General features: G+C 50.4%; 1 protein-coding gene across 2 annotated transcripts in view; it reads right to left on the bottom strand.

The window, feature by feature from the left end:
• VPS53 (VPS53 subunit of GARP complex) overlaps positions 1-22812 on the bottom strand; it is a 100141-nt gene that overhangs the window by 9504 nt on the left and 67825 nt on the right. For both annotated transcript variants that reach the window (XM_060259294.1, XM_060259293.1), the window contains 6 exons: positions 22050-22292; positions 21576-21726; positions 17036-17118; positions 10579-10657; positions 6900-7048; positions 1954-2023 (listed from right to left, as the gene is read on the bottom strand). In XM_060259294.1, the coding sequence (XP_060115277.1) occupies positions 1954-2023; positions 6900-7048; positions 10579-10657; positions 17036-17118; positions 21576-21726; positions 22050-22292 (775 nt within the window). The remainder of the gene's footprint in view (positions 1-1953; positions 2024-6899; positions 7049-10578; positions 10658-17035; positions 17119-21575; positions 21727-22049; positions 22293-22812) is intronic.

Genomic DNA, 22812 nt, shown 5'->3' with positions numbered 1-22812 from the left:
TGGGGGGCAGGGGGTGTGCGTGGGGCCTGACGATCCAAACAGGAGCTGCCCCGCTGGGTCCATCCACCCTTGTGTCCCCTCTTGCTCCCTCCCGCAGGGCTCACGCTGTCCAACCTGCCGGGGGATGAGGCCTTCCACTCAAGCGGTGCCTCCGAACCACAGACGCTCCGGACCGTGCAGAAAGGAGCTCTCTGTGTTGCTCTGGTTCAGGAAGAGAGCGTTACTAGCAAAACTTGTGCCGAAGGGAAAGAAATGAGAATGTGCGAGTGTGCGTGGATGCACGGACAGAAGAGTGTGTGGACAACCCCTGTTGGCAAGCAGCTGGTAGCCAGCCCTGCCCTCCAAGTGTGCATTTGAGAGGCGTGGAGGGGGGAGACAAGTGCACAGTCTCCTGGCTTCGATGGAAAAAGCCCTGTTTCATTTTCGCTCTGTCCTTGCATGGGCTGAACCGACAAGTTTTTAGTTCTGCATCCTTTTTTGCTTCCTCAGGGCAATCTTTCCCCATGAAATGTATACAATATTTTTAACATTTGCTTCTGTGTCGATTGTGTGTAAGTACTGCGAAAGAAACGCTGAATCAGACTACTGGCCATCAAGGTCAGTCTAGTCCACTCCAGGGGTGGCCAATGTGGCTCTTTCACACATATTCTATGGCTCTCAAAGACCCCACCGCCCCGCTGGTCACTTGAAGAAGACATTTTTCTCTTTAAATAACTTCGTAAAGCCAAGCCAGCCAGCAGCTTGGAAAAGCGCATTTAAAGTTGCTTTCTTTCCACCTTTCCCTCCTCTCATTATCTTCCTTCCTTCCTTCCTTCCTTCCTTCCTTCCTTCCTTCCTTCCTTCCTTCCTTCCTTCCTTCCTTCCTTCCTTCCTTCCTTCCTGTCTTGCGGCTCTCAAACCTCTGATGTCTATTCCATGTGGCTCTTACATTAAGAAGAAGATGATGATGATACTGGATTTATATCCCCCCCTCCACTCCGAATCTCAGAGCAACTCACAATCTCCTTTCCCTTCCTCCCCCACAACAGACACCCTGTGAGGTGGGTGGGGCTGAGAGGGCTCTCACAGCAACTGCCCTTTCAAGGACAACCTCTGCCAGAGCTATGGCTGGCCCAAGGCCATTCCAGCAGCTGCAAGTGGAGGAGTGGGGAATCAAACCCGGTTCTCCCAGATAACGAGTCCGCGCACTTCACCACTACACCAAACTGGCAAGCAAGTTTGGCCACTCCTGGTCTACTCTAACTAGCAATAGCTCTCCAGGGTCTCAGGCGGAGGTCTTTCCCACCACCTGCTGCCCAAACCTTTTCATTGGAGATGCTGGGAATTGAAACAGGGACCTTCTGCGTGCCAAGCAGAGGCTCTACCACTGAGCCGCAGCCCTTCCCTCAATGTCCGTGGCAAAGTGGGCAGCATGAAAAGGGTGGTTAGGGAAGGGCATGTTTGTCCCTCCCTATCAGCCAGGGAAAAAAATCCACCCAGAACTCAGACTGAACGTCTCTTCTCTCTGTCTGGGTCAGTGATGCTCTATATTCTTGGTGCTTGGGGGGAGCACAGTGGGAGGGCTTCTAATTTCCTGACCCCACTGATGGACCTCTTGATGGCCTCTGGGTTTTGGCTGCTGTGTAACACAGAGTGTTGGACTGGAGGGGCCATTGACCTGATCCAACATGGCTTCTGTTATGTTCTTATGTCTGGGGCAATAATGCTCTGCAGTCTTGGTGCTTGGGGAGGCAACAGTGGGAGGGCTTCTAGTGTCCTGGCCCCACTGATGGACCTCCTGATGGCACCTGGTTTTTTTGGCCACTGTGTGACACAGAGTGTTGGTCTGAAAGGGCCATTGCCCTGATCCAGCATGGCTTCTCTTATGTTCTTACCTGCTGCTGCTGTTTTCTGCTCAGTGCTTGGTCAGCAGCCTCCTCCCACCCACCTGCCTTCCCGCTTTTGGGGCCTCACCTGTTCTGCCCCCACCATGCTGATCGGCTTGCACTTGAAGAGGTGGTTGATGAATTTGGGGATAAAATTGCTGCAGGGAAGAACAGAAGAATTAACAGCACGGCAACAGCAAGTCCAAAAGGGCGGCAGACGCAGGGAGGGACCCCCGAGCGTTTTCGGGGTGCAGCGGGGTTTTGGCGCGACCCTGGAGCGAGCCAAACCGTGCATCCGCTGGGGTGTCCGGCAGTCCTGCCGAATCTGCTCAGTTCCGACCCGGGCTGTGGGGATGATCACAAGGCTGCTGGCTCCCTCAAGAGCTCCATCAAGACTGTTCTCATGCCCGGCTCTTCAGGGGTAACTTGACTCAGCTGCTTCTGGCCACTTGCCCTGCCCCCAACCGAGCGGGCCGAAGTCAACTCGCCCAGAGGTGAACCACCACTGCAACCTCACCCCTGGGCTGGAATTCAGGGCCTGCTGAGGACCCGGAGCCAGAAGTGGGGAGGAAGGAAAGAAAGAAGACATGCCACGAGGAGCTGGAAAATCTGTACGATTTAACATAGGGAATATTCCCTGTGCAATGAAGAACGAGAGGATTTCGACCCTTAGCATTTACCTAAAAGGGATCCCCAAGCCTTTCGAAGTGGGGGGGGGAGCACAGCCAATAAAACAACCATTAGAATTCTGTGGCCCCAAATCCTTGTTTCTGTAGCGCACAGTCCTGCGTTGATTCTCTTCTCTCCCCCAACCTTGTCCCCTTCTGCACCCACGGAGAGTTGCCAATCCATGAAAACCTTTTGTTTCGCTTGGTGGTAGAAAGCGCCGTCGAGGCACAACTGACTTACGGCCAACCGTTTTTGGTTTTCGAGGCGAGGAATGGGCAGAGGCGGCCTGGCTATTGCCTGCCTCCGTGTCACGACCCTGAGCTTCCCTGCTGGTTTGCCCTCCGAGTGCTAACAGGGCCGACCCCGCTTAGCTTCTGAGATCTGACAAGATCGGGCTAGCCTGAGCCCGTTTTGCTTCCTTTCAACAGTATCTGTGTAGCCCTCAAGCGCTTTTTTAAAAAAACCCTGAGGTTTGCAAGCAACTAAATACCACGGCCCAGCCTATGCTTCACTGGCCCTCAGGTTGAACCATGGCCTGAACGCTATTCTAGCCGTCAGCAGTATGAGAAAGCCAGCACAGCATTAGTGCTGGGCTCAGACAAGGGTTCGGAGCTTTTTTTGAAGCAGGGACTAATTTGCGTATTAGGCCATACACCCCTGATTGTAGCCAATCCTCCAAAAGCTTACAGGGCTCTTAGTTCAGGGCCTACTCTAAGCTCCAGGAGGATTGGCTACATCGGGGGTGGAATTCTAGCAGCAGCTCCTTTGCATATTAGGCCACACCCCTCTTATGTAGCCAATCCTCCAAGAGCTTACAGGGCTCTTAGGTCAGGGCCTACTCTAAGCTCCAGGAGGATTGGCTACATGGGGGGGGGGGGAGGCGGTAGCCTAATATGCAAAGGAGTCCCTGCTACAAAAAAAGGGCCCCGGTTCAAACAATTGTTCAGTCTTGCGTTTCACTGGACAACCCAGAGCCGAGCTGCTTTCAATTACAGGGCTGTTGCACATGCGTTGCCTTGAACTCCTTGGACAAACGGCGGGATGAAAAGCGAATAATCACTAAAGAAACCCATCAGGCTGCTGGAGAGCCAAACGTGGGGGGTGGGGGGGGGAGAAACTGGGTTTCTCCAGTCCAGCCTGAAAATGCTCCCTTTGGGGACCGCCCAAATTCATTCCAGACGCAAGAGGGGCGTGAGGGTTCTTCCACTATCTGGGCTAAGCGGGGAACTTTTCCCACTGGCCTAGCATGCACGGGACAAGGGAGTTAAGAAGAAAGTGACAATTATCGCCACCGCTAAGCGATGTTCCCTCTAAGCTGCAGAGTCTTGTGAGCAAAAATTCTGCTTTGTGAGCAGCTGCATCAGTTCGTGTCCTTCCTGAGCGAAGACAAAAATGTGTGAGCCGGAGGCTAAAAATCCGTGAGCAGGCTCACGCACTAACTCAGCTTAGAGGGAACCCTGCCCGTGAGCGATATTACAAACTCAGGCCCGGCGGGCTGAAACATGAGGTGTCCGACATTCTTCGCTTTGGAAAGCGGTTGCGGCTGCAGCGTCCGGCGATGGATCAGGCACTGCTACTGAAGATTTAAATGGGCGTTAGAGAGATTTGGGAATGCGGAGTGGCGGGCCTCCCAGGTGGGCAGCTGGCTGCCAAAAGCAAATGGTTGGAGAGCTCTAGCAATAGCCTTTCCTTGATCCTGGAACCCGCAAAGGAACTCCTGGGCTGCCGGATTTATCGGGCTGAGAGGAAGGGGAGATTAGCTTGCTCTGACACAGCACACAAAGACAATTTGGGAAGAGAAGGGGGAACTCTGAACCCTCCTTCCACCTGCTTCCCCAAAGCCTTCAACGGGCTGCACCCGCAGCTAATCCTGCTGGCCAGGGCTTTGTTTGGCGCAAGGATGCAGTTCTGGCTGACTTGGCAGCAGGGGGTGTGGCCTAATGTGCAAATGAGTTCCTGCTGGGACTTTTTCCACATGGCAGAAGTGCATGAGACTGAATTGTTCCGGGACTGTGAATCTGACATATTGAAAAGGCATCTTTGCTAACAGAATTAAGCCTTGCTGATGTGCCTTGAAGGGCTTGGACCTGGTATACCTTTGCTATCCACCCCAGCTTCTATGGCTGCCTTCTCCATGTGCCAGACTCCATGTGCCAGAGTCCAGAGCCTGCCACGCAATAGACGGGTCACTTACGGAACTCCCTGTCACAAGACATGGCGACAGCCAGCTATTATCCAGAGAGCCAGTTTGGTGTAATGGTTAAGTGTGCGGACTCTTATCTGGGAGAACCGGGTTTGATTCCCCACTCCTCCACTTGCACCTGCTGGAATGGCCTTGGGTCAGCCATAGCTCTGGCAGAGGTTGTCCTTGAAAGGGCAGCTGCTGTGAGAGCCCTCTCCAGCCCCACCCACCTCACAGGGTGTCTGTTGTGGGGGAGGAAGGTAAAGGAGATTGTGAGCCGCTCTGAGACTCTTCGGAGTGGAGGGTGGGATATAAATCCAATATCTTCATCTACCTCACAGGGTGTCTGTTGTGGGGGAGGAAGGGAAAGGAGATTGTGAGCCCCTCTGATACTCTTCGGAGTGGAGGGCGGGATATAAATCCAATATCTTCATCTACCTCACAGGGTGTCTGTTGCAGAGGAGGAAGGGAAAGGAGATTGTGAGCCACTCTGATACTCTTCGGAGTGGAGGGCGGGATATAAATCCAATATCTTCATCTACCTCACAGGGTGTCTGTTGCAGAGGAGGAAGGGAAAGGAGATTGTGAGCCACTCTGAGACTCTTCGGAGTGGAGGGCGGGATATAAATCCAATATCTTCATCTACCTCACAGGGTGTCTGTTGGGGGGGGGGGGAAGGTAAAGGAGATTGTGAGCCGCTCTGAGACTCTTCGGAGTGGAGGGCGGGATATAAATCCAATATCTTCATCTACCTCACAGGGTGTCTGTTGTGGGGGAGGAAGGGGAAGGAGATTGTGAGCCGCTCTGAGACTCTTCGGAGTGGAGGGCGGGATATAAATCCAATATCTTCATCTACCTCACAGGGTGTCTGTTGTGGGGGAGGAAGGTAAAGGAGATTGTGAGCCGCTCTGAGACTCTTCGGAGTGGAGGGTGGGATATAAATCCAATATCTTCATCTACCTCACAGGGTGTCTGTTGTGGGGGAGGAAGGGAAAGGAGATTGTGAGCCGCTCTGAGACTCTTCGGAGTGGAGGGCGGGATATAAATCCAATATCATCTTCTTCTTCTTCTGTTGGGGAGGGGGATGAAAAACGCACAACAGACGGCGCTGTTAGACAGTGAAGTGGAGCCTCCATTGTCAGAGGCGGTCTGCTTCTACTTGCCGGTTGCTGGGGACCAAACAGGACCACTGCACTGACACGCGCTCAGAGGGTCACATCGGCTTTTGCCTGCCGATGTGTTGCGATGCTTCCCTTCGTGTCAGTATGACGCAGCCCCGGGCTCATGGGATCACCCGTCCTCTGGAGGTCTTCCCTGCACAAATCTTGATGCAAAAAACAGCATCGAGGCAAGTAACCCGTTTCCCACTGTGGCCGAGAAGAAGCCCCACAAGGCAGAGGGCCTCTTGGTTTTGCCCCACCACCCGACACAGCCGGCATTCAGAGGTATGTTGCCCCTGAACACGGAGCTTCCGTTAGCTAGTGATGGTCGGGCCTCTGTGCCCTGAAGGCCTGTATGGTTGTGCTGCCACAAGCCTGTTTAGGCGGTGAGCGTGTTTTGGCTCTCCCGCGAAGCCAGGTGGCCCTTATGCGGCTTCAAATGGCTCTGCGGGATCCTTGGCCCCCAGGCAATTCACTAGATGAACTAGCAGTCTTGAGAGACTTGGAGAAAAGCGACGGCTTTGGCAAATTTCCCTGTGGCACAGATTGTGATGGACTCTGCCTCTTCCCTAAATATGCCTCTTCTCTTTTTTAAGGCATCTAAAGATGATGATGATGACGATATCGGATTTATATCCCACCCTTCACTCTGAATCACAGATCAGCTCACAATCTCCTTTACCTCCCCACCTCCCCCCCGCCCCCGCACAACAGACAGCCTGTGAGGTCGGTGGGGCTGAAAGAGTTCTCACAGCAGCTTCCCTTTCGAGGACAACTCCTGTGAGAGCTATGGCTGCAAGTGGAGGAGCGGGGAGTCAAAGCCGGTTCTCCCAGTTAAGAGTCCGCGTGCTTAACCGCTACACCAAACTGGATCTGTGGGCCATCACTATTTCCTGAGGGCCCGCAAGTTCCGTGGGTTAATACCAAATTGTGCTGGTCCCGAATCCCCCTCCAGGTTCAATGCCTTCAGAAACAGCACCTGGCGTTTCCCCAGAAGGCCCTGCGCACACCGCAGCCACTCACTTGGCAAACTTGATGCAGAACTGGGTGAAGTACTTGCGGGTGGAGGCCAGGTTGTCGCGGATGATGGGAACGTTCTGCTTGATGTGCAGGATCACGGAGGTGACGTACGGGCTCTGGTCGCCCACGTGCTCCACGTTCTGCCACTGCATCTGCGGGGATGAAGGAGAAATTAGCCAGAAGTAGTGGCACGCGTCTGGAGTTTAAGCGAGGTCCAATGAGACCACAGTGGGAGCGCAGCCTGCCCGCCTGGCCGAACCTTCGAGAGCAACATCTCTCAGGCTGCTTTAATTCCTTGGGTAATTTTGCAGAACGTAAAAAAATGGGACACCTTCCCTTTGACATTTCTGAGCAGATGCGAGAAAGGAGAGTCGAATTAACTGGCAGTGCCAGGGACCTCAAAGGCATAAAGTCCCCCATCCCCCTTTTATCTTTGCCAACAACCTGATTATCGGCTGTGGGGTCTGGAGACCAAGTCCTATGAAGAAAGGCTGAAGGAGCTGGGCATGTTTAGCCTGCAGAGGAGACGGCTGAGAGGTGATAGGATCACCATCTTCAAGTACTTGAAGGGCTGTCCTATAGAGCAGAGGTGGCCAACGGTAGCTCTCCAGATGTTTTTACATACAACTCCCATCAGCCCCAGCCATTGGCCATGCTGGCTGGGGCTGATGGAAGTTGAAGGCAAAAAAAAAATCTGGAGAGCTACCGTTGGCCACCCCTGCTATAGAGGAGGGTGTGGAATTGTTTTCTGTGGCCCCAGAAGGCAGGACCAGAACCAATGAGTTGAAATTAAATTAAAAGAGTTTCTGGCTCAACATTAGGAAGGACTTCCTGACTGTTAGAACGGTTCCTCAGTAGAACAGGCTTCCTCGGGAGATGGTGGGCTCTCCTTCCTTGGAGGTTTTGAAACAGAGGCTAGATGGCCATCTGTTAGCAATGAGGATCCTGTGAATTTAGGGGGAGGTATTTGTGAGTTTCCTGCATTGTGCAGGGGATTGGACTAGATGACCCTGGAGGTCCCCTTCCCACTCTATGATTCCATGATTCTAACATAAATCTGCTGAGGCTGAGAAATAGCTACTGGCCCAATGGTTGAGTGGAGATTTGAACCCAGGGCTCCTCAACCTGTCTCCACCCCTCTAGGCCGAACACTGTAACGTGGCAGTCAGTTCAAAGAGGACAGCCTGGGAAAAGGAGCAGGAATAAAAGTTCTTATCTTAAAAGTATACATTTCATATAATTTTTACTATGGCGCACCCACTTACAGGGAGGGGAAAAAGTAACTACTATGGGACAAGTGGAAACGGAAAGACCAATCCTGAAAAGGGATCAACAGACAGATGAACCAAAGTCCCCGGGCAAAGATTTTCTTTTGGAGCCCTTAGAGTTTGTGACAGGGTTTCGGGTTGTTTGCTTGTTTCTGCTGTCCCTGAGGTATTTTTTGCTTTGGGGTATTTCCAAGGTAATGCTTCCATAGCCAAATAACAAAAAGAGAGAGAGAAAGAGAGAGAGAGGTTTGCGTGAAAGGCAAAAAGAGAAAACACAAGGGGGAAAGTCAGCCCTCAAGCACACAGGACTGCAGCGGCAGGGCTGAGAGAGGCCTCTGATAAAGCCAACTCCTGTGCCCAACTTGGGCTCCCAAAGTCCTTGGCCCCCCTTTCACAAAAGCCTAACCTAAGTCCTTAGACAGAGAAGTCTGGCTACTGCTGCTTTTTCAGTGTCAGCCCCCATTTAGCAAACGCTGAGAGTTCGCCTCAAAGCCGTCGTTAATGGTTTCAAACCCACTGAGGCCTGGTTTTCTACAACACATTAAAAAAACGACCCGCCTGTTTCTAGGATCTCCCAGCAACCATGCAAGCCAAGTGGGAAGAGGGTCGTGAGGGGAACTTTTGGACAAAGAGAGGATTGGGGCATTTTTCTTAGGAGGAATGGCCAAAGCGTGGGGCGTGGGTGGGTTCAGCTTAATGGGGGAGGGGGAGGTAAAATTCTGGATGGCATGGGAAGTGAAAATGAAGGTATTATTCTCCTCATCTCGGAATAATGAAATCCAGGCTCCTCAAAGAAGCTGACTCATGCCAATTCCAGGATGGAATTCTTCATCAGGGTCTACATTCCAAGATAGCTAAAACCAGGGCTTTTTTTGTAGCAGGAATGTCCTTTGCATATTAGGCCACACATCCTTGATGCAGCCAATCCTTCATGAACTTACAGGGCTCTTAGTACAGGGCCTACTGTAAACTCCAGGAGGATTGGCTACATCAGGAGGGCGTGGTCTAACATGGAAAGTAGTTCCTGCTACGAAAAAAGTCCTGGCTATAACAAAGCCTCCATGTATGCAGGCGGCAGCCTACTGCAACTATCAGATGCTGTGGGCAACACCCCCCCCCCCCCCGTTAGCTGGACCATTCCAAATATGCTTGGAAAAAATATGCTTGGCAAATGTACTTGTATAGACAGAAAGGAAGTCTAAACGGTGTAATCATAAGATACCTGCACATATCTCGGTTGCTTGTTACACTGTATAAAAAATTAATGCTGAGGTCCCCTTAACTGCAATAAGGTTCTGTCTGCTTCTGGAACAGGTGTGGCCAAACTGCGGCTCGGCAGCCACATATGGCTCTTTCTCACACATTGTGTGGCTCTTAGAGCCCCTACTTTCCTGTCGGCTTGAAGAAAGCATTTGTCTCTTTAAATCACTTTTCCAAAGCAAGCCAGGTGACGGCTTAGAGAATGACTTTAAAGCTGCTTTCTTTCCACCTCCCCCCCCCACCTATTTGCCTTCCTTCCTTCTTGTCTTGCAGCTCTCAAACATCTGACTTTTTTTTTTATGCGGTTCTTACATTAAGCAAGTTTGGCCATCCCTGTCCTGGAATCTCACTGGCAGGATTCATTTGGCTAACACCGTGTCCGATGCTGCCTTGGCTTCCAGAATGGAAGAGAGGGAGGACAGAAACTTGGTCAACTCAACATCCATGGGGGAGATAAGTGAAACAGAGAACATTCGACGTTGTCAGACAAAATGACCTTAATAGCACAACCAAATGGCGAACTCTGACAGAACCAATCAACGGGGTGACCCCGATGCCCTACCTATACTGCTTAACAAATAATGAACAAAGGAGAACGTTTACTCTTATGAGGTGGGACGTTCTCCCTTCAGCAGTGGTGGAGGAGAGGTACAAAAAAGTGCCGTTCCAAAAATAATTATGTCCCTGCTGCAATGATGGTACTGAATCTTTAGTCCACGTCATATTTGACTGTGAGGCTTATAATGATCATCGCGAAGTACTTCCATTTTCCACAGCCATACCTTTTACCAGTACTCAGAAACAGCAACTCCTTAAGAATCTTCTTAGCGATAAGAACCCTGAGGTTGCATATAAATTAGCAAAATTTGGCTCGCTTGCCACAAGAATAAGGAAAACTCTAATAATTCAGTCAGGAAATGGCTAAACACCTTTGCCAATCTGTTTGCTGTAACTGCCATGTTCTGTTATATTCGTAGTTTTACAACAGTATTTTATGCCTTTTTATGTACGATTTTATGGTCATTCAGTTTTAATTTTGTATGATTTTACTGTTTTAAATGCTGGCTTAGGCTGTGATTAAATACTGTAACATCCTGTGGGGGTCAAAGTGTGTGGCCGTCCCTCCCCTCCCCTCTCCGGGTTTCAGACTCCACCTTGCTCATGGCGGTGAGGGCCGGATCACAGGCTGCGTCCAAGTCCTGCACCAGAAGCTGGATGCTGCTGGAAATCACTCTGGAGGGGAACACAAAGGCAGAGAATCTCGTTTCAGGCTGGGGGAGCAACAGCTTTTAGTGTCTCAGAGCTGGGACAACGGCCCCCCTTCGACACACACACATCACAAATGACTGATGTGGCACAGTCCCTTTAGAACAAGGGTGTAGAACATTTGTTATGAGGGCCAGATCTGACATAAATGAGATCTCGTCAGGCTGGACCATAAAATGTAATGCCAGGTAGCGGAGATAGAAACTTTATAAAGGATGCAAACACAAAAGGACACAAACACAAACTTTATAAAGGACACAAGCACAAAGTTTTATTTAAAGTTTTAAAAAAACTATAAATAAAACATGCTTACAAGATTAGCACTCTTGCAATATTTTACTTAACAGTCTCTGATAACTGAAAGAAGCAAAAGAGAGGAAGAAGGAAGCCGACTTCCTTATGGGTGTGATAGCAGCCCTCCGGGAGCCTCACTTGGCCCCCAGGCCGCATGTTTGACACCTCTGCTTTAGACACCTCATGCTCCCGTGGGTGTGAGCAAAACCACTAGATGAGGATGAGGAGGAACAATGAGGGGGGTCCACGGTCTATGTAACACTGCCCCTCTTCATAGATTTGACCCTTTCCTCCTCCTCCTCCTTCGGGGTACTGCGACAACCACCCCCTGCCCTTAGAGCAACAGAAGACCTTTACAAGTGAAAGGATGCAAAGCGGTGCACATTAACACCTGCCCCTCTACAAAATGTGCATTTTGGGAGGACGGGCAGGGGGCACAGCCCCACAGAGAACGCTGTCACGCAATCCAGTCAGCTGCCCACCTCACAAATTGCTCGACGCGGCCACGTCTGTCTGAGGAAAAAGAAAACCTTCACCCAGGCATGATTTCCTTTTCTGTTTTCTAATTAAAGATGTCAACCGTCCCTCTAGAACTGTCAAAATCGCTTCTGACAGAGCCGCCGACCTACAGCGATGTTCCCCGCCCGGCCTCTTTTCAACATGTCTGCCACAACGGCTTATGCAGCCTGTCAAAAGCCTCACGCGGAGCACCGTCCTTAATGGAAACATCACTCCTCGTCTCATTCAATTTTCTTCTCGTGCGGCTCGATGTTACCTCAGCCGACAGCTTTATCAGAAGGGTTAGCTTCTCATCTTTAAAATAAGCGGGGGGAGGGAGGGGGAGGAGCAGAGAGGGGCACGAGATTTTCCTTTTGGAGAAAAAGGAAAGTTTTGAACTGACCCAGCAGGCTTTGCTTTTCATGCCACCACACAGGCCCACACAATCTCCACTTCTCAATACATCAATGCTAAGAGAGGATTTGGGATGGGGGTAGACTACATTGGCCTGTCCCACCCCACCAGGGCACTTTCATGAGGCCGGAGAGAACACCTGTTGAAGGTTCAGAACAAAGGTTCTCGACCTCTTTGAGCCTGTGGGCATCTCTTTGAGTCTGTGGGAGAACCAGTTTGGTATAGTGATTAAGTGCCGGGACTCTTATCTGGGAGAACTGGGTTTGATTCCCCACTCCTCCACTTGCACCTGCGGGGTATAAATCTGCAATTCTTCTTCTTTTCTGAAGTTCTGACACAGCAGGGAAGTGCAGCAACAGAATAGTTGCACAGAATGGCCACTGCGGGAGGTGGAGTCACCCACAAAATGGCTGCTGCATGAGGTAGAGTCACCCAGAAAATGGCTGCTGCATGAGGTAGAGTCACCCACAAAATGGCTGCTGTACAAGGTGGAGTCACCCACAAAAATGGCTGCTGCATGAGGTGGAGTCACCCACAAAATGGCTGCTGTACAAGGTGGAGTCACCCACAAAAATGGCTGCTGCATGAGGTGGAGTCACCCACAAAATGGCAGCTGCGGGAGGTGGAGTCACCCACAAAATGGCTGCTGCACCTTAACTTCAGTCATACTGATATTTTTTTTAAAAAAATTGTATTTGCGTGTGTGTCTGCACCTGGAAGTCATGGCAACCCCTAGTAACTTAACACTACTGGGGACCTGAAGGATATTCAGGGAGGTGGCTGAGTAGAGCCTGCCCCTGCCCTCCCGACTGCTGGTATTCTGAGGAGGCCTCCCATCCAAATACTTGCCACAGTTGACCCTGCTTAGCTTCCGAGATCTGAGGAGATCGGGCTTGCCTGGGCTATCCAGGTTAGGGCTGGATATTCTTAAGCTGGTAGTGGCAGCTGCTGCCAAAGCAGTGCTTTTAAAAATCTGCACAACCCACCAAATCTCCAATGCTCAACAGCCCACTTTCTAAAAACATTTGGCAGACACTGGGAAAGGTGTCAGCGGGTTGCCATGACACCACATCGGAGACCCCTGGTTTAGAATGAGGGGCAGCAGGCTTGAGGAGGAGGAAAAAAACTTCACCCAGGCACAATTTACTTTTCTGTTTCCTAATTAAAGATGCCAACCATCCATCTAGAACACAGCCGCTTATAAGGTTTCTTTTGGTATGCTTTGTGCTTCCGCGGGGGCTTTGTCCGCAAGAGGGCAGCCCCAAGGGGCAGCTTGTGAACAATATGAACATATGAAGCTGCCTTACACTGAATCAGACCCTGGGTCCATCAAAGTCAGTATTGTCTTCTCAGACTGGCAGCGGCTCTCCAGGGTCTCAAGCTGAGGTTTTTCACACCTATTTGCCTGGACCCTTTTTTGGAGATGCCAGGGATTGAACCTGGGACCTTCTGCTTACCAAGCACATGCTCTACCTCTGAGCCACCGTCCCTCCCCTATGTTTCCTCTAAGCTGTGGAGTCTTGTCAGCAAAAATTCTACTACTGTGAGCTACTGGCATTAAAGTTGTGAGCTATTGGCATTAAAGTTATGAGTGACTGCCAAGTTTGATCTAAGGCTATTATACCTGAGCTGAGACAAAAAAAAAAATGAAAAGCCCCATGGCGCAGAGTGTTAAAGCTGCAGTACTGCAGTCCAAGCTCTGCTCATGACCTGAGTTCAATCCCCGGCGGGTTTTCAGGTAGCCGTCTCGAGGTTGATTCAGCCTTCCATCCTTCCAAGGTCAGTGCCCAGCTTGCCGGGGAGGGGGAAGGTGTAGATGACTGGGGAAGGCAATGGCAAACCACCCCGTAAAAAGTCTGCCGTGAAAACGTTGTGAAAGCAACGTCACCCCAGAGTCGGAAACGACTGGTGCTTGCACAGGGGACCTTTGCTTTTCCTTAGACAAAAATATGTGAGCTGGAGGCTAAAAAATTGTGAACCAGATCACACCAACTCAGCTTAGAGGGAACACTGCTTGTGAGAGGCACCAGGAAAGCAAGGCAGGCTGCAGGTATTTGAGCACCACTGTTGCTCAACGTTCTTTGAAGTGGAGTCCCGCAACCACCTGCCCTTCAACAACCCTGGTTCTTGGAGGACCGGCCTCGGGATCAGGGCCGGCGCGTGGTCTAGGGGTACCATGAGGCGCTCCCTCTCCCCAAGCCCTGCACCGCTGCCGTCCTGACTTTGCTAGGGAGACCTCGGCAAAGTGGGGGGGGGGAGGGGAGCGTGGCAGCAAGCACGCTAAAAGCACAGCTCTCTGTGCATCCGCTGCCCTTCTGGACTTTGCCGAGGTCTCCTGAAGTTTGGGAGGCTTCAGCAAAGGGGGGAGGCATAGCAGTGACTGCGCTAAGAGCACAGCTCACAGAGCACCCTCTGCCCTTCCGGACTTTGCCGAAGTCTCCTGAGGCTCGGGAGACCTCGGCAAAGTGGGGGGGTGGGCGTGGCAGCAAGCGTGCTGTGAGCACAGCTCTCCGCAAGGCTGCTGCTCTTCCGGACTTTGCCAAGGTCTCCCGAAGCTTAGGAGGCCTCAGCAAAAGGAGGGGGAGTGGCAGCGAGTGCGCTGCCCAAGGGCCGGACTTTGCCGAGGTCTCCTGAGGCTTGAGAGGCCTCAACAAAGTGGGAGGGGGGGGTTAATAATCGGGCAAGTAGCCAGAAAATTCCGGTTGGAGGGCCCACGGAAAAAATTTTGGACGGAGGGGCCCCCGTTCTGGCGGCCCCCACTCTCTCTGCCGCCACTTTTCTCCCCACGGCTCTGATATACAAATTCCACACTGTCATTTGTAACCACGAATACTAAACCCCATTGATTTTGTAGCAGTTTAGCACCTTCTGTGTTGAGGGATGTTCCAGGCCTGTAGGTGGGAGAGGAGCACGGGGAGACAGTTCTAATCTCGTCTCCCTGGCAGAGTTCCCTCTAAGCTGAGTGAGCGTGAGCTAGCTCACAGATTTTTAGCCTCCAGCTCACTCATTTCTGTCTTTGCTCAGGGAGGAGGACCGCAGAGGACACAAATTGAGGCAGGAGCTCCCAACTTTCATGCCAGGAGCTCACAAAGTAGCATTGCCGCTCAGAACACTCTGCAGCTCAGAGGGAACATTGGTCCCTGGTAACATTGATAGGAACCAAGGGCAATGGGAAGGGTGTGTGGAATGTGACCTTGATGGGATGTAACACTGAGGCCTGGGAGAGAACCTTACATTAATTTAAAGACTTCTGGCGGGAGCGGGAAAAGGAGAGCCGTTTAATAATAATAATAATAATAATAATAATAATAATAATAATAATAATAATATTTAATTTGTATCCCGTCCTCCCTGCCGAAGCAGGCTCAGGGCGGCTCACCACACAGGCACTTCAACAATTAAAACAATACATATTATACATACGTACATATTATAAATCTGGTTAAAACAATTTATTATAATGTAATATATTGTAATGGTATGTTATCATTTGTCATTAAATGTTAATACATGCATATATACACATACACATATATCACATTTTCTCCACCCCACACCCTTTTTTGGTGAACATGTGAAGCTGCCTTATACTGAATCAGACCCTTGGTCCATCAAAGTCAGTATTGTCTTCTCAGACTGGCAGCGGCTCTCCAGAGTCTCAGGCTGAGGTTTTTCACACCTATTTGCCTGGACCCTTTTGAGTTGGAGATGCCGGGGATTGAACCTGGGACCTTCTGCTTCCCAAGCAGATGCTCTACCACTGAGCCACCGTCCCTCCCCCAGCAGTGCCTTCCCCCTTAACAAACATCTCCATATTACTATTTAATTTAGTTTGTTATAAGGTAATAAACTCTATCTATTAAAGAATCTTCCTCTAAAAAGCCCAAAGGTTATAATTATAATCCATCTTCGTGTTATTTCTTCTTAGTCGTTAGCAAGTAAACAAAAAAGTTATAATCCAATAATTCTATTTTTTTAACTGTAATCTATATATAGTTTCTTTAAAGATTAACCATTGTCAAAGACCACCAAATGTCCTTTAATGTTCCATTGTTTTTCAATGTATTTTTGAAACTCTCCCCACTCGCTTTTAAACTTCTCTAGATCATGTTCTTTTAAGATACTTGTAAGTTTGTCCATTTCACTCCAATGCATGACCTTCAGAGTCCATTCCCACTTTTCTGGTAAATACGTACATATTATAAATCAAACATTTATAGAATTAATCATCATTGTAATGAAAAAGCATTCTAAGATTAGATTAATATTAAAATCTTGATGTTATACATCTTACAGTTTTTCCGTGGCGACAGTATGCTGTAAGATCATTAAGTAAAGGCCAGCTGAAAAAGAGCAGTCTTGGAGGCCCTGCAGAACTCAGCAAGGCTCCGCAAGGCCCGCCCCTCTTCTGGCAGTTGGTTCCACCAGTGGGGGGCCGAGATCGAGAAGGCCTGTAAATTATACACTGTAAGTATCAATTGTCTGCCAATCCAGTTCAGTCTGGCATGACCTGATCTTGCACATGCATGTCATTAACATTTGCTTCATTAAAAGCTTCTTTTGAACCAATCTAAGGAGCCTCGTGATTGAACTTGGGCAAAACCTTACACATATATGAAGCTGCCTTCTCCTGAATCAGACCCTGGGTCCATCAAAGTCAGTATTGTCTTCTCAGACTGGCAGCGGCTCTCCAGGGTCTCAAGCTGAGGTTCTTCATGCCTACTTGCCTGGACCCTTTTTAGTTGGAGATGCCAGGGATTGAACCTGGGACCTTCTGCTTATATATGAAAATATGAAACTGTCTTCTACTGAATCAGACCCTTGGTCCATCAAAGTCAGTATTGTCTTCTCAGACTGGCAGCGGCTCTTCAGGGTCTCAAGCTGAGGTTTTTCACACCTACTTGCCTGGACCCTTTTTTAGTTGGAGATGCCGGGGACTGAACCTGGGACCTTCTGCTCACCAAGCAGATGTTCTACCACTGAACCACCGTCCCTCCCCACGGAAACGGTATCTGAAGTTACAGCCAACTGACCCAACTGACCCAGATAGCCAACGGATGTCCTGTTGGACCTGAGATCTGTGGAAAAACACAAAAGCACCAACCGGCCGTAGAATGAGATCGGCTGCTTGAAACGTACCCGCTGAAAGTGTCCATTTCCACCGTCAGGTTGATCCTTTCCATCAGGCTGATGTCTACTTTCTCTTTGAGCTTTTCTTCAAGCTGTTGGGGGGCGAGGGGGGGGGGAGGAGAAATACAGGGAAATCTCTTTTCACAAAATCCAAATTTGAGTTACAAGTTGTCCTGCAAGTCTTTCACCGACATGCAGCACGAATCAGCACCGTGATTAAATATTCATTTCTTTTAAGCCTCTTTGCCTTGATCTTCAAAGATGGGGAGACAACAACCAGGGCCCTGTCTGATGGACTGCCGAAACCTCATCCCTGAATATGATGACCCCCATCCTTGTTTTGTGTAATTCAGCAGGTATGTCAGTGGTTCCAGGCCTGGCCACCACGACTGCGCCAACTTGGAATCTAAGCAGGGATGAGAGAACCGTATTCATCTTTCATGAGTTGCTAAGCTCTTGCTTCTTAGCATGTTTGGTGGCTCTCTTCTGGGACAGTGAGGACTAGAAACTTGGGTGACATGATAGAGGTTTACAAGATTATGCATGGGAGAGAGAAGGTAGAGAAAGAAGGACTTTTTTCCCTTTCTCACAAGACAAGAACTCGTGGGCACTCAATGAAATTGCTGAGCAGTTGGGTTAGAACGGATAAAAGGAAGTCCTTCGTCCCCCAAAGGGTGATTAACCCATGGAATTCACTGCCACATGAGGTGGCGGTGGCTACAAGCACAGCCAGCTTCAAGAGGGGATTGGATAAGCATATGGAGCAGAGGTCCCTCAGTGGCTATTAGCCGTAGCGTATTGTTGGAACTCTCTGACTGGGGCAGTGATGCTCTATTCTTGGTGCTTGGAAGGGATAACAGTGCTCTATTTTTGGTGCTTGGGAGGGATTGGACCATCCAGTGTGAGGACTTCAAGTGTCCTGGCCCCACTGATAGACCTCCTGATGGCACCTGGTATTCTGGCCTCTGTGTGACGCAGAGTGTTGGACTGGATGGGCCATTGGCCTGATCCAATGTGGCTTCTCTTATGTTCTTATGCCTGATATCGTAAGCCAGAGACGTCAAGCTAATTTTTTATGAGGGACACGGATCTGACATAAATGTCACTTTGTCGGGCCGGGCCCTGTGTGCCTTAAAATGTAATGCTGGGTACTGGAGATATAAACTTTACGAAGCACCTGGGAAAACCCATTTCACAATATTATTTTTCATACAAAATACAAACATGCTTAAAACATTAACAGTTTTACAGGATCTCCCTGATGCCCACCCTCCCGCTTCCACCACCCAGGGACATCCTGCACAGCCTCTGTCACCTGGCAACAGAGGTAATGGCCAGTTGCTCACGGGCTGGATAAGAGCCCTGGATGGGCCAATTCCAGCCCACGGGCTGTATATTTTGACGTCCCTGTACGGCTGCACAAACATCTTGAGGAGGGACCATGGCTCAGTAGTTAAGAAGAACTGCCGATTTTTTATCCCGCCCTTCTCTCTGAATCAGAGACTCAGAGCGGCTCACAATCTCCTATATCGGGGTGGCCAAGGGTAGCTCTCCAGATGTTTTTTTTTTGCCTACAACTCCCATCAGCCCCAGCCAGCATGGCCAATGGCTGGGGCTGATGGGAGATGTAGGCAAAAAAAAAAAAACATCTGGAGAGCTACCCTTGGCCACCCCTGTCCTATATCTTCTCCCCCCACAACAGACACCCTGTGAGGTGGGTGGGGCTGAGAGGGCTTTCAGGGACAACTCCTCCAATAGCTACAGCTGATCCAAGGCCATTCCAGCAGGTGCAAGTGGAGGAGGGGGGGGAATCGAACCCAATTCTCCCAGATAAGAGTCTGCGCACTTAAGCAGTATACCAAACTCGCTCTCCGTGAGGGTAATTTAATGCATATGCACAACCAGTATAATAGTGTTTTACAGTGTTAAGAAAACAGCCCACCAGAAACAGTATAATACACATCATGAAAAAGTTAGTAGAATATAGTAGTGCCACAAAGCTAAAAACTACACAGGGTTCAGACCCCCATTTGGCTTCTAGTTATGTGGCTTTCCGAACATGAAGAAGAAGACTGTAGATTTATACCCTGCCCTTCTCTCCGAATCAGAGTCTCAGAGCAGCTTACAATCTCCTATATCTTCTCCCCCCACAACAGACACCCTGTGAGGTAGGTGGGGCTGAGAGAGCTCTCCCAGCAGCTGCCCTTTCAAGGACAATTCCTACGAGGACTACGGCTGACCCAAGGCCATTCCAGCAGGTGCAAGTGGAGGAGGGGGGAATCGAACCCGGTTCTCCCAGATAAGAGTCCGTACACTTTACCACCACACCACACCGGCTCACCACACCACACCGGCAGATCTGATTTTAGCACACAGGTTACTGGCATGCAGGGTAGATCACCCTTGAATGAAGAAGGAGCTTAACAACATCAGGAGAGCCTTCCTGGATCAGGCTGGAGGCCCATCAATGCAGCATCACCCTGTTTCCCACAGCACCCAACTGGATGTCCCGGAAACCCCACAAGCAGAGCACAGAGGCCAAAGTTTCTGTTGTCACCTCCCCCGCACCGAGCATCTGTCATTCAAAGGTTTAGAAGAAGAAGAAGACTGCAGATTTATACCTCGCCCTTCTCTCTAAATCAGACTCAAAGCGGCTTACAATCTCCTACACCTTCTCCCCCCCCCCCACAACAGACACCCTGTGAGGTGGGTGGGGCTGAGAGAGCTCTCCCAGAAGCTGCCCTTTCAAGGACAGAGTCTCAGAGCGGCTCACCATCTCCTTTACCTTCCTCCCCCACAACAGACACCCTAAGAGGTAGGTGAGGCTGAGAGGGCTCTCACAGCAGCTGCCCTTTCAAGGACAACCTCTGCCAGAGCTATGGCTGACCCAAGGCCATTCCAGCAGCTGCAAGTGGAGGAGTGGGGAATCAAACCCGGTTCTCCCAGATAAGAGTCTGCACACTTAAGAAGAATTGCAGATTTATACCCCGCCCTTCTCTCTAAATCAGAGACTCAGAGCAGCTTACAATCTCCTACACCTTCTCCCCTCACAACAGACACCTTAAGAGGTAGGTGGGGCTGAGAGGGCTCTCACAGCATCTGCCCTCTCAAAGGCAACTCCTATAAGAGCTATGGCTAACCCAAGGCCATTCCAGCAGGTGCAAGTGGAGGAATGTAGGAGGGACAGTGGCTCAGTGGTAGAGCATCTGATTGGCACGGATAAGGTTCCAGGTTCAATATCTGGCATCTCCAATTAAAAGAGTTCAGGTGGAAGGTGAAGGGAAAGACCTCCGCCCGAGACCCTGGAGAGCCGCGGCCAGTCAGAGCAGACAACACCAACCTTGATGGACTAAGAGTCCAGTTCATGATAAGGCATCTCTGTGTTCTAAGAACCAAAACCTGAAGTGGAGGTGCTGCCACGGAGGTGCTGCCAGACGGAATTTGACCGGGTTACTTCTGCTCCCCAAGGCAGCGATTCTGCAAAAGCTCAGGGTTTTGTTTTTAATTTAAAATGCCGGGGATGGAATCCAGCACCTTGTACATATGAACATACGAAGCTGCTTTATACTGAATCGGACCCTTGGTCCATCAAAGTCAGTTTTGTCTCCTCAGACTAGCAGCGGCTCTCCAGGGTCTTAAGCTGAGGTTTTTCATGCCTACTTGCCTGGACCCTTTTTAGTTGGAGATGCCGGGGATTGAACCTGGGACCTTCTGCTTACCAAGCAGATGCTCTACCACTGAGCCACCATCCCTCCCTGAAATATATTGAACATATGAAGCTGCCTTCTACTGAATCAGACCTTGGGTCCATCAAAATCAGTATTGCCTACTCAGACTGGCAGCGGCTCTCCAGGGTCTCAAGCTGAGGTTTTTTTCATGCTTATTTTCCTGGACCTTCTTTAGTTGGAGATGCTGGGGATTGAACCTGGGACCTTCTGCTTACCAAGCAGATGCTCTACCACTGAGCCACCGTCTCTCCCTGAAATATATTGAACATATGAAGCTGCCTTCTACTGAATCAGACCCTGGGTCCATCAAAATCAGTATTGTCTACTCAGACTGGCAGTGGCTCTCCAGGGTCTCAAGCTGAGGTTTTTTTCATGCCTATTTCCCTGGACCTTCTTTAGTTGGAGATGCTGGGGATTGAACCTGGGACCTTCTGCTTACCAAGCAGATGCTCTACCACTGAGCCATCGTCCCTCCCTGAAATATATTGAACATATGAAGCTGCCTTCTACTAAATCAGACCCTCGGTCCATCAAAATCAGTATTGTCTACTCAGACTGGCAGCGGCTCTCCAGGGTCTCAAGCTGAGGTTTTTTTCATGCCTATTTCCCTGGACCTTCTTTAGTTGGAGATGCCGGGGATTGAACCTGGGACCTTCTGCTTACCAAGCTGATGCTCTACCACTGAGCCACTGTCCCTAATACAAAGCAACAGCTCCCACCACTGACTCGCAGCTCTTTCGAAGGCAGAGGTCGCAGCCCGCAAGAGGGGTTTGTGCCCAGGCCAACCTCTTCACAGCTTCGGGCAGTTCCCTCCCCTTTACCTGCTGGGTGGTGGCCAAGCAGTACTCGGCGGTACTCAGGATGCTGCAGATCAGACAGAGCTCTTCCAGGGTGAACTTGGCCGCTTCGGAGCCCTCCTTCTCCTTCAGCAGGCTGGTGATGTTCAGCCCGCCTCCACCGCTGCTGCTCGTCCTGTTGCGGGAGGGCGAAGGGAGACACCGTGTCATGATCCTGGGCCCAGTGGCTTATAGGCTCCACATAAGCCTGCCTAGAAGTTACTACAGAAAGCCTACATTTCCCAGGATCCCTTCTGTCCCTCTGATTGGGTGGCAAGGTTTTGGAGGGAAAACTGGCCCAGAGAAGGGTGGCCACTGGGAAGAGAGCATAAAAGGGCCAAGCACAGACAGGGTGGGTTCTCTCTGGGAAAGGCTGCAGGAGAGAAGGCAGCAGGAGAGATCCCTTACCCAAGGGGGTGAGTTCTGGTATTAAGAGGAGGGAATGTCTACCACGCTTACTTGGGCAAGTTCCCCGAAAGGATCTTCCAAGCGTACTCCCGGAGGTGCTTCTGGAAGATGCTGGTCAGGGCAATCATCGGCTCGCCGGTGCTCAGCTGCGAACACTGGACCATGCACTTCTTGTAGTACACAAAGAGGTCGGCGCAGCTGGGCAGGACGGCCCCTCCTTCGTCCACGTTCGGTTTGGGGGGGCCCTGGGCCTTGAAGTCGCCCACAAACCTGTCAATCAGCTCGCTGAGGTTTCTAAAGCCAAGCAGGAAATAAAGACAGGAAGCAGAAAAACCCTCATATCAACGTGAACCCAAGCAAGGTATTTACACCTGGTGATCGTGGGAGAGTGGATAATGATTTCTGATAACTAGTCCGGCTGCTCTGGTGAGCAGCCTTTATGGGTTTGTTCCTTGTTTTATGCTGGATTAAGCAGGCCTTGAGGGGAGGCCTCATTGCCCCTTCCGCCCCTCGTCCCCTGTGTTTCTCGAGTGGGCCTTGCATCCCTCCTGCTCTCTCCTTTCAACCACTTCATCTCCCTCCCCATTTCTCCTCCTGGCACCCCTTGCTTTTCCCCACCTCTCCGATACACCCTTTCCTTCTCTACCTTACTTTTTCTTTCCCTTGCCTTATCAGTGCCTTCCCCTTCTGCTTCTCTCTCCCCCACCCCATCCCATCACTAATTGATAAACATATTTAAAAGTCTACAAAGTATTTCAATTTGCTTGGTTTTATAATTCGAAATGGAACCTGGCGATGAACGGCAAGTTCCAGC

Source organism: Heteronotia binoei, chromosome 18, assembly GCF_032191835.1.
Source record: "Heteronotia binoei isolate CCM8104 ecotype False Entrance Well chromosome 18, APGP_CSIRO_Hbin_v1, whole genome shotgun sequence".
NCBI classification, from domain to species: domain Eukaryota; kingdom Metazoa; phylum Chordata; class Lepidosauria; order Squamata; family Gekkonidae; genus Heteronotia; species Heteronotia binoei.
This window is presented reverse-complemented; position numbering and strand designations above follow the sequence as displayed.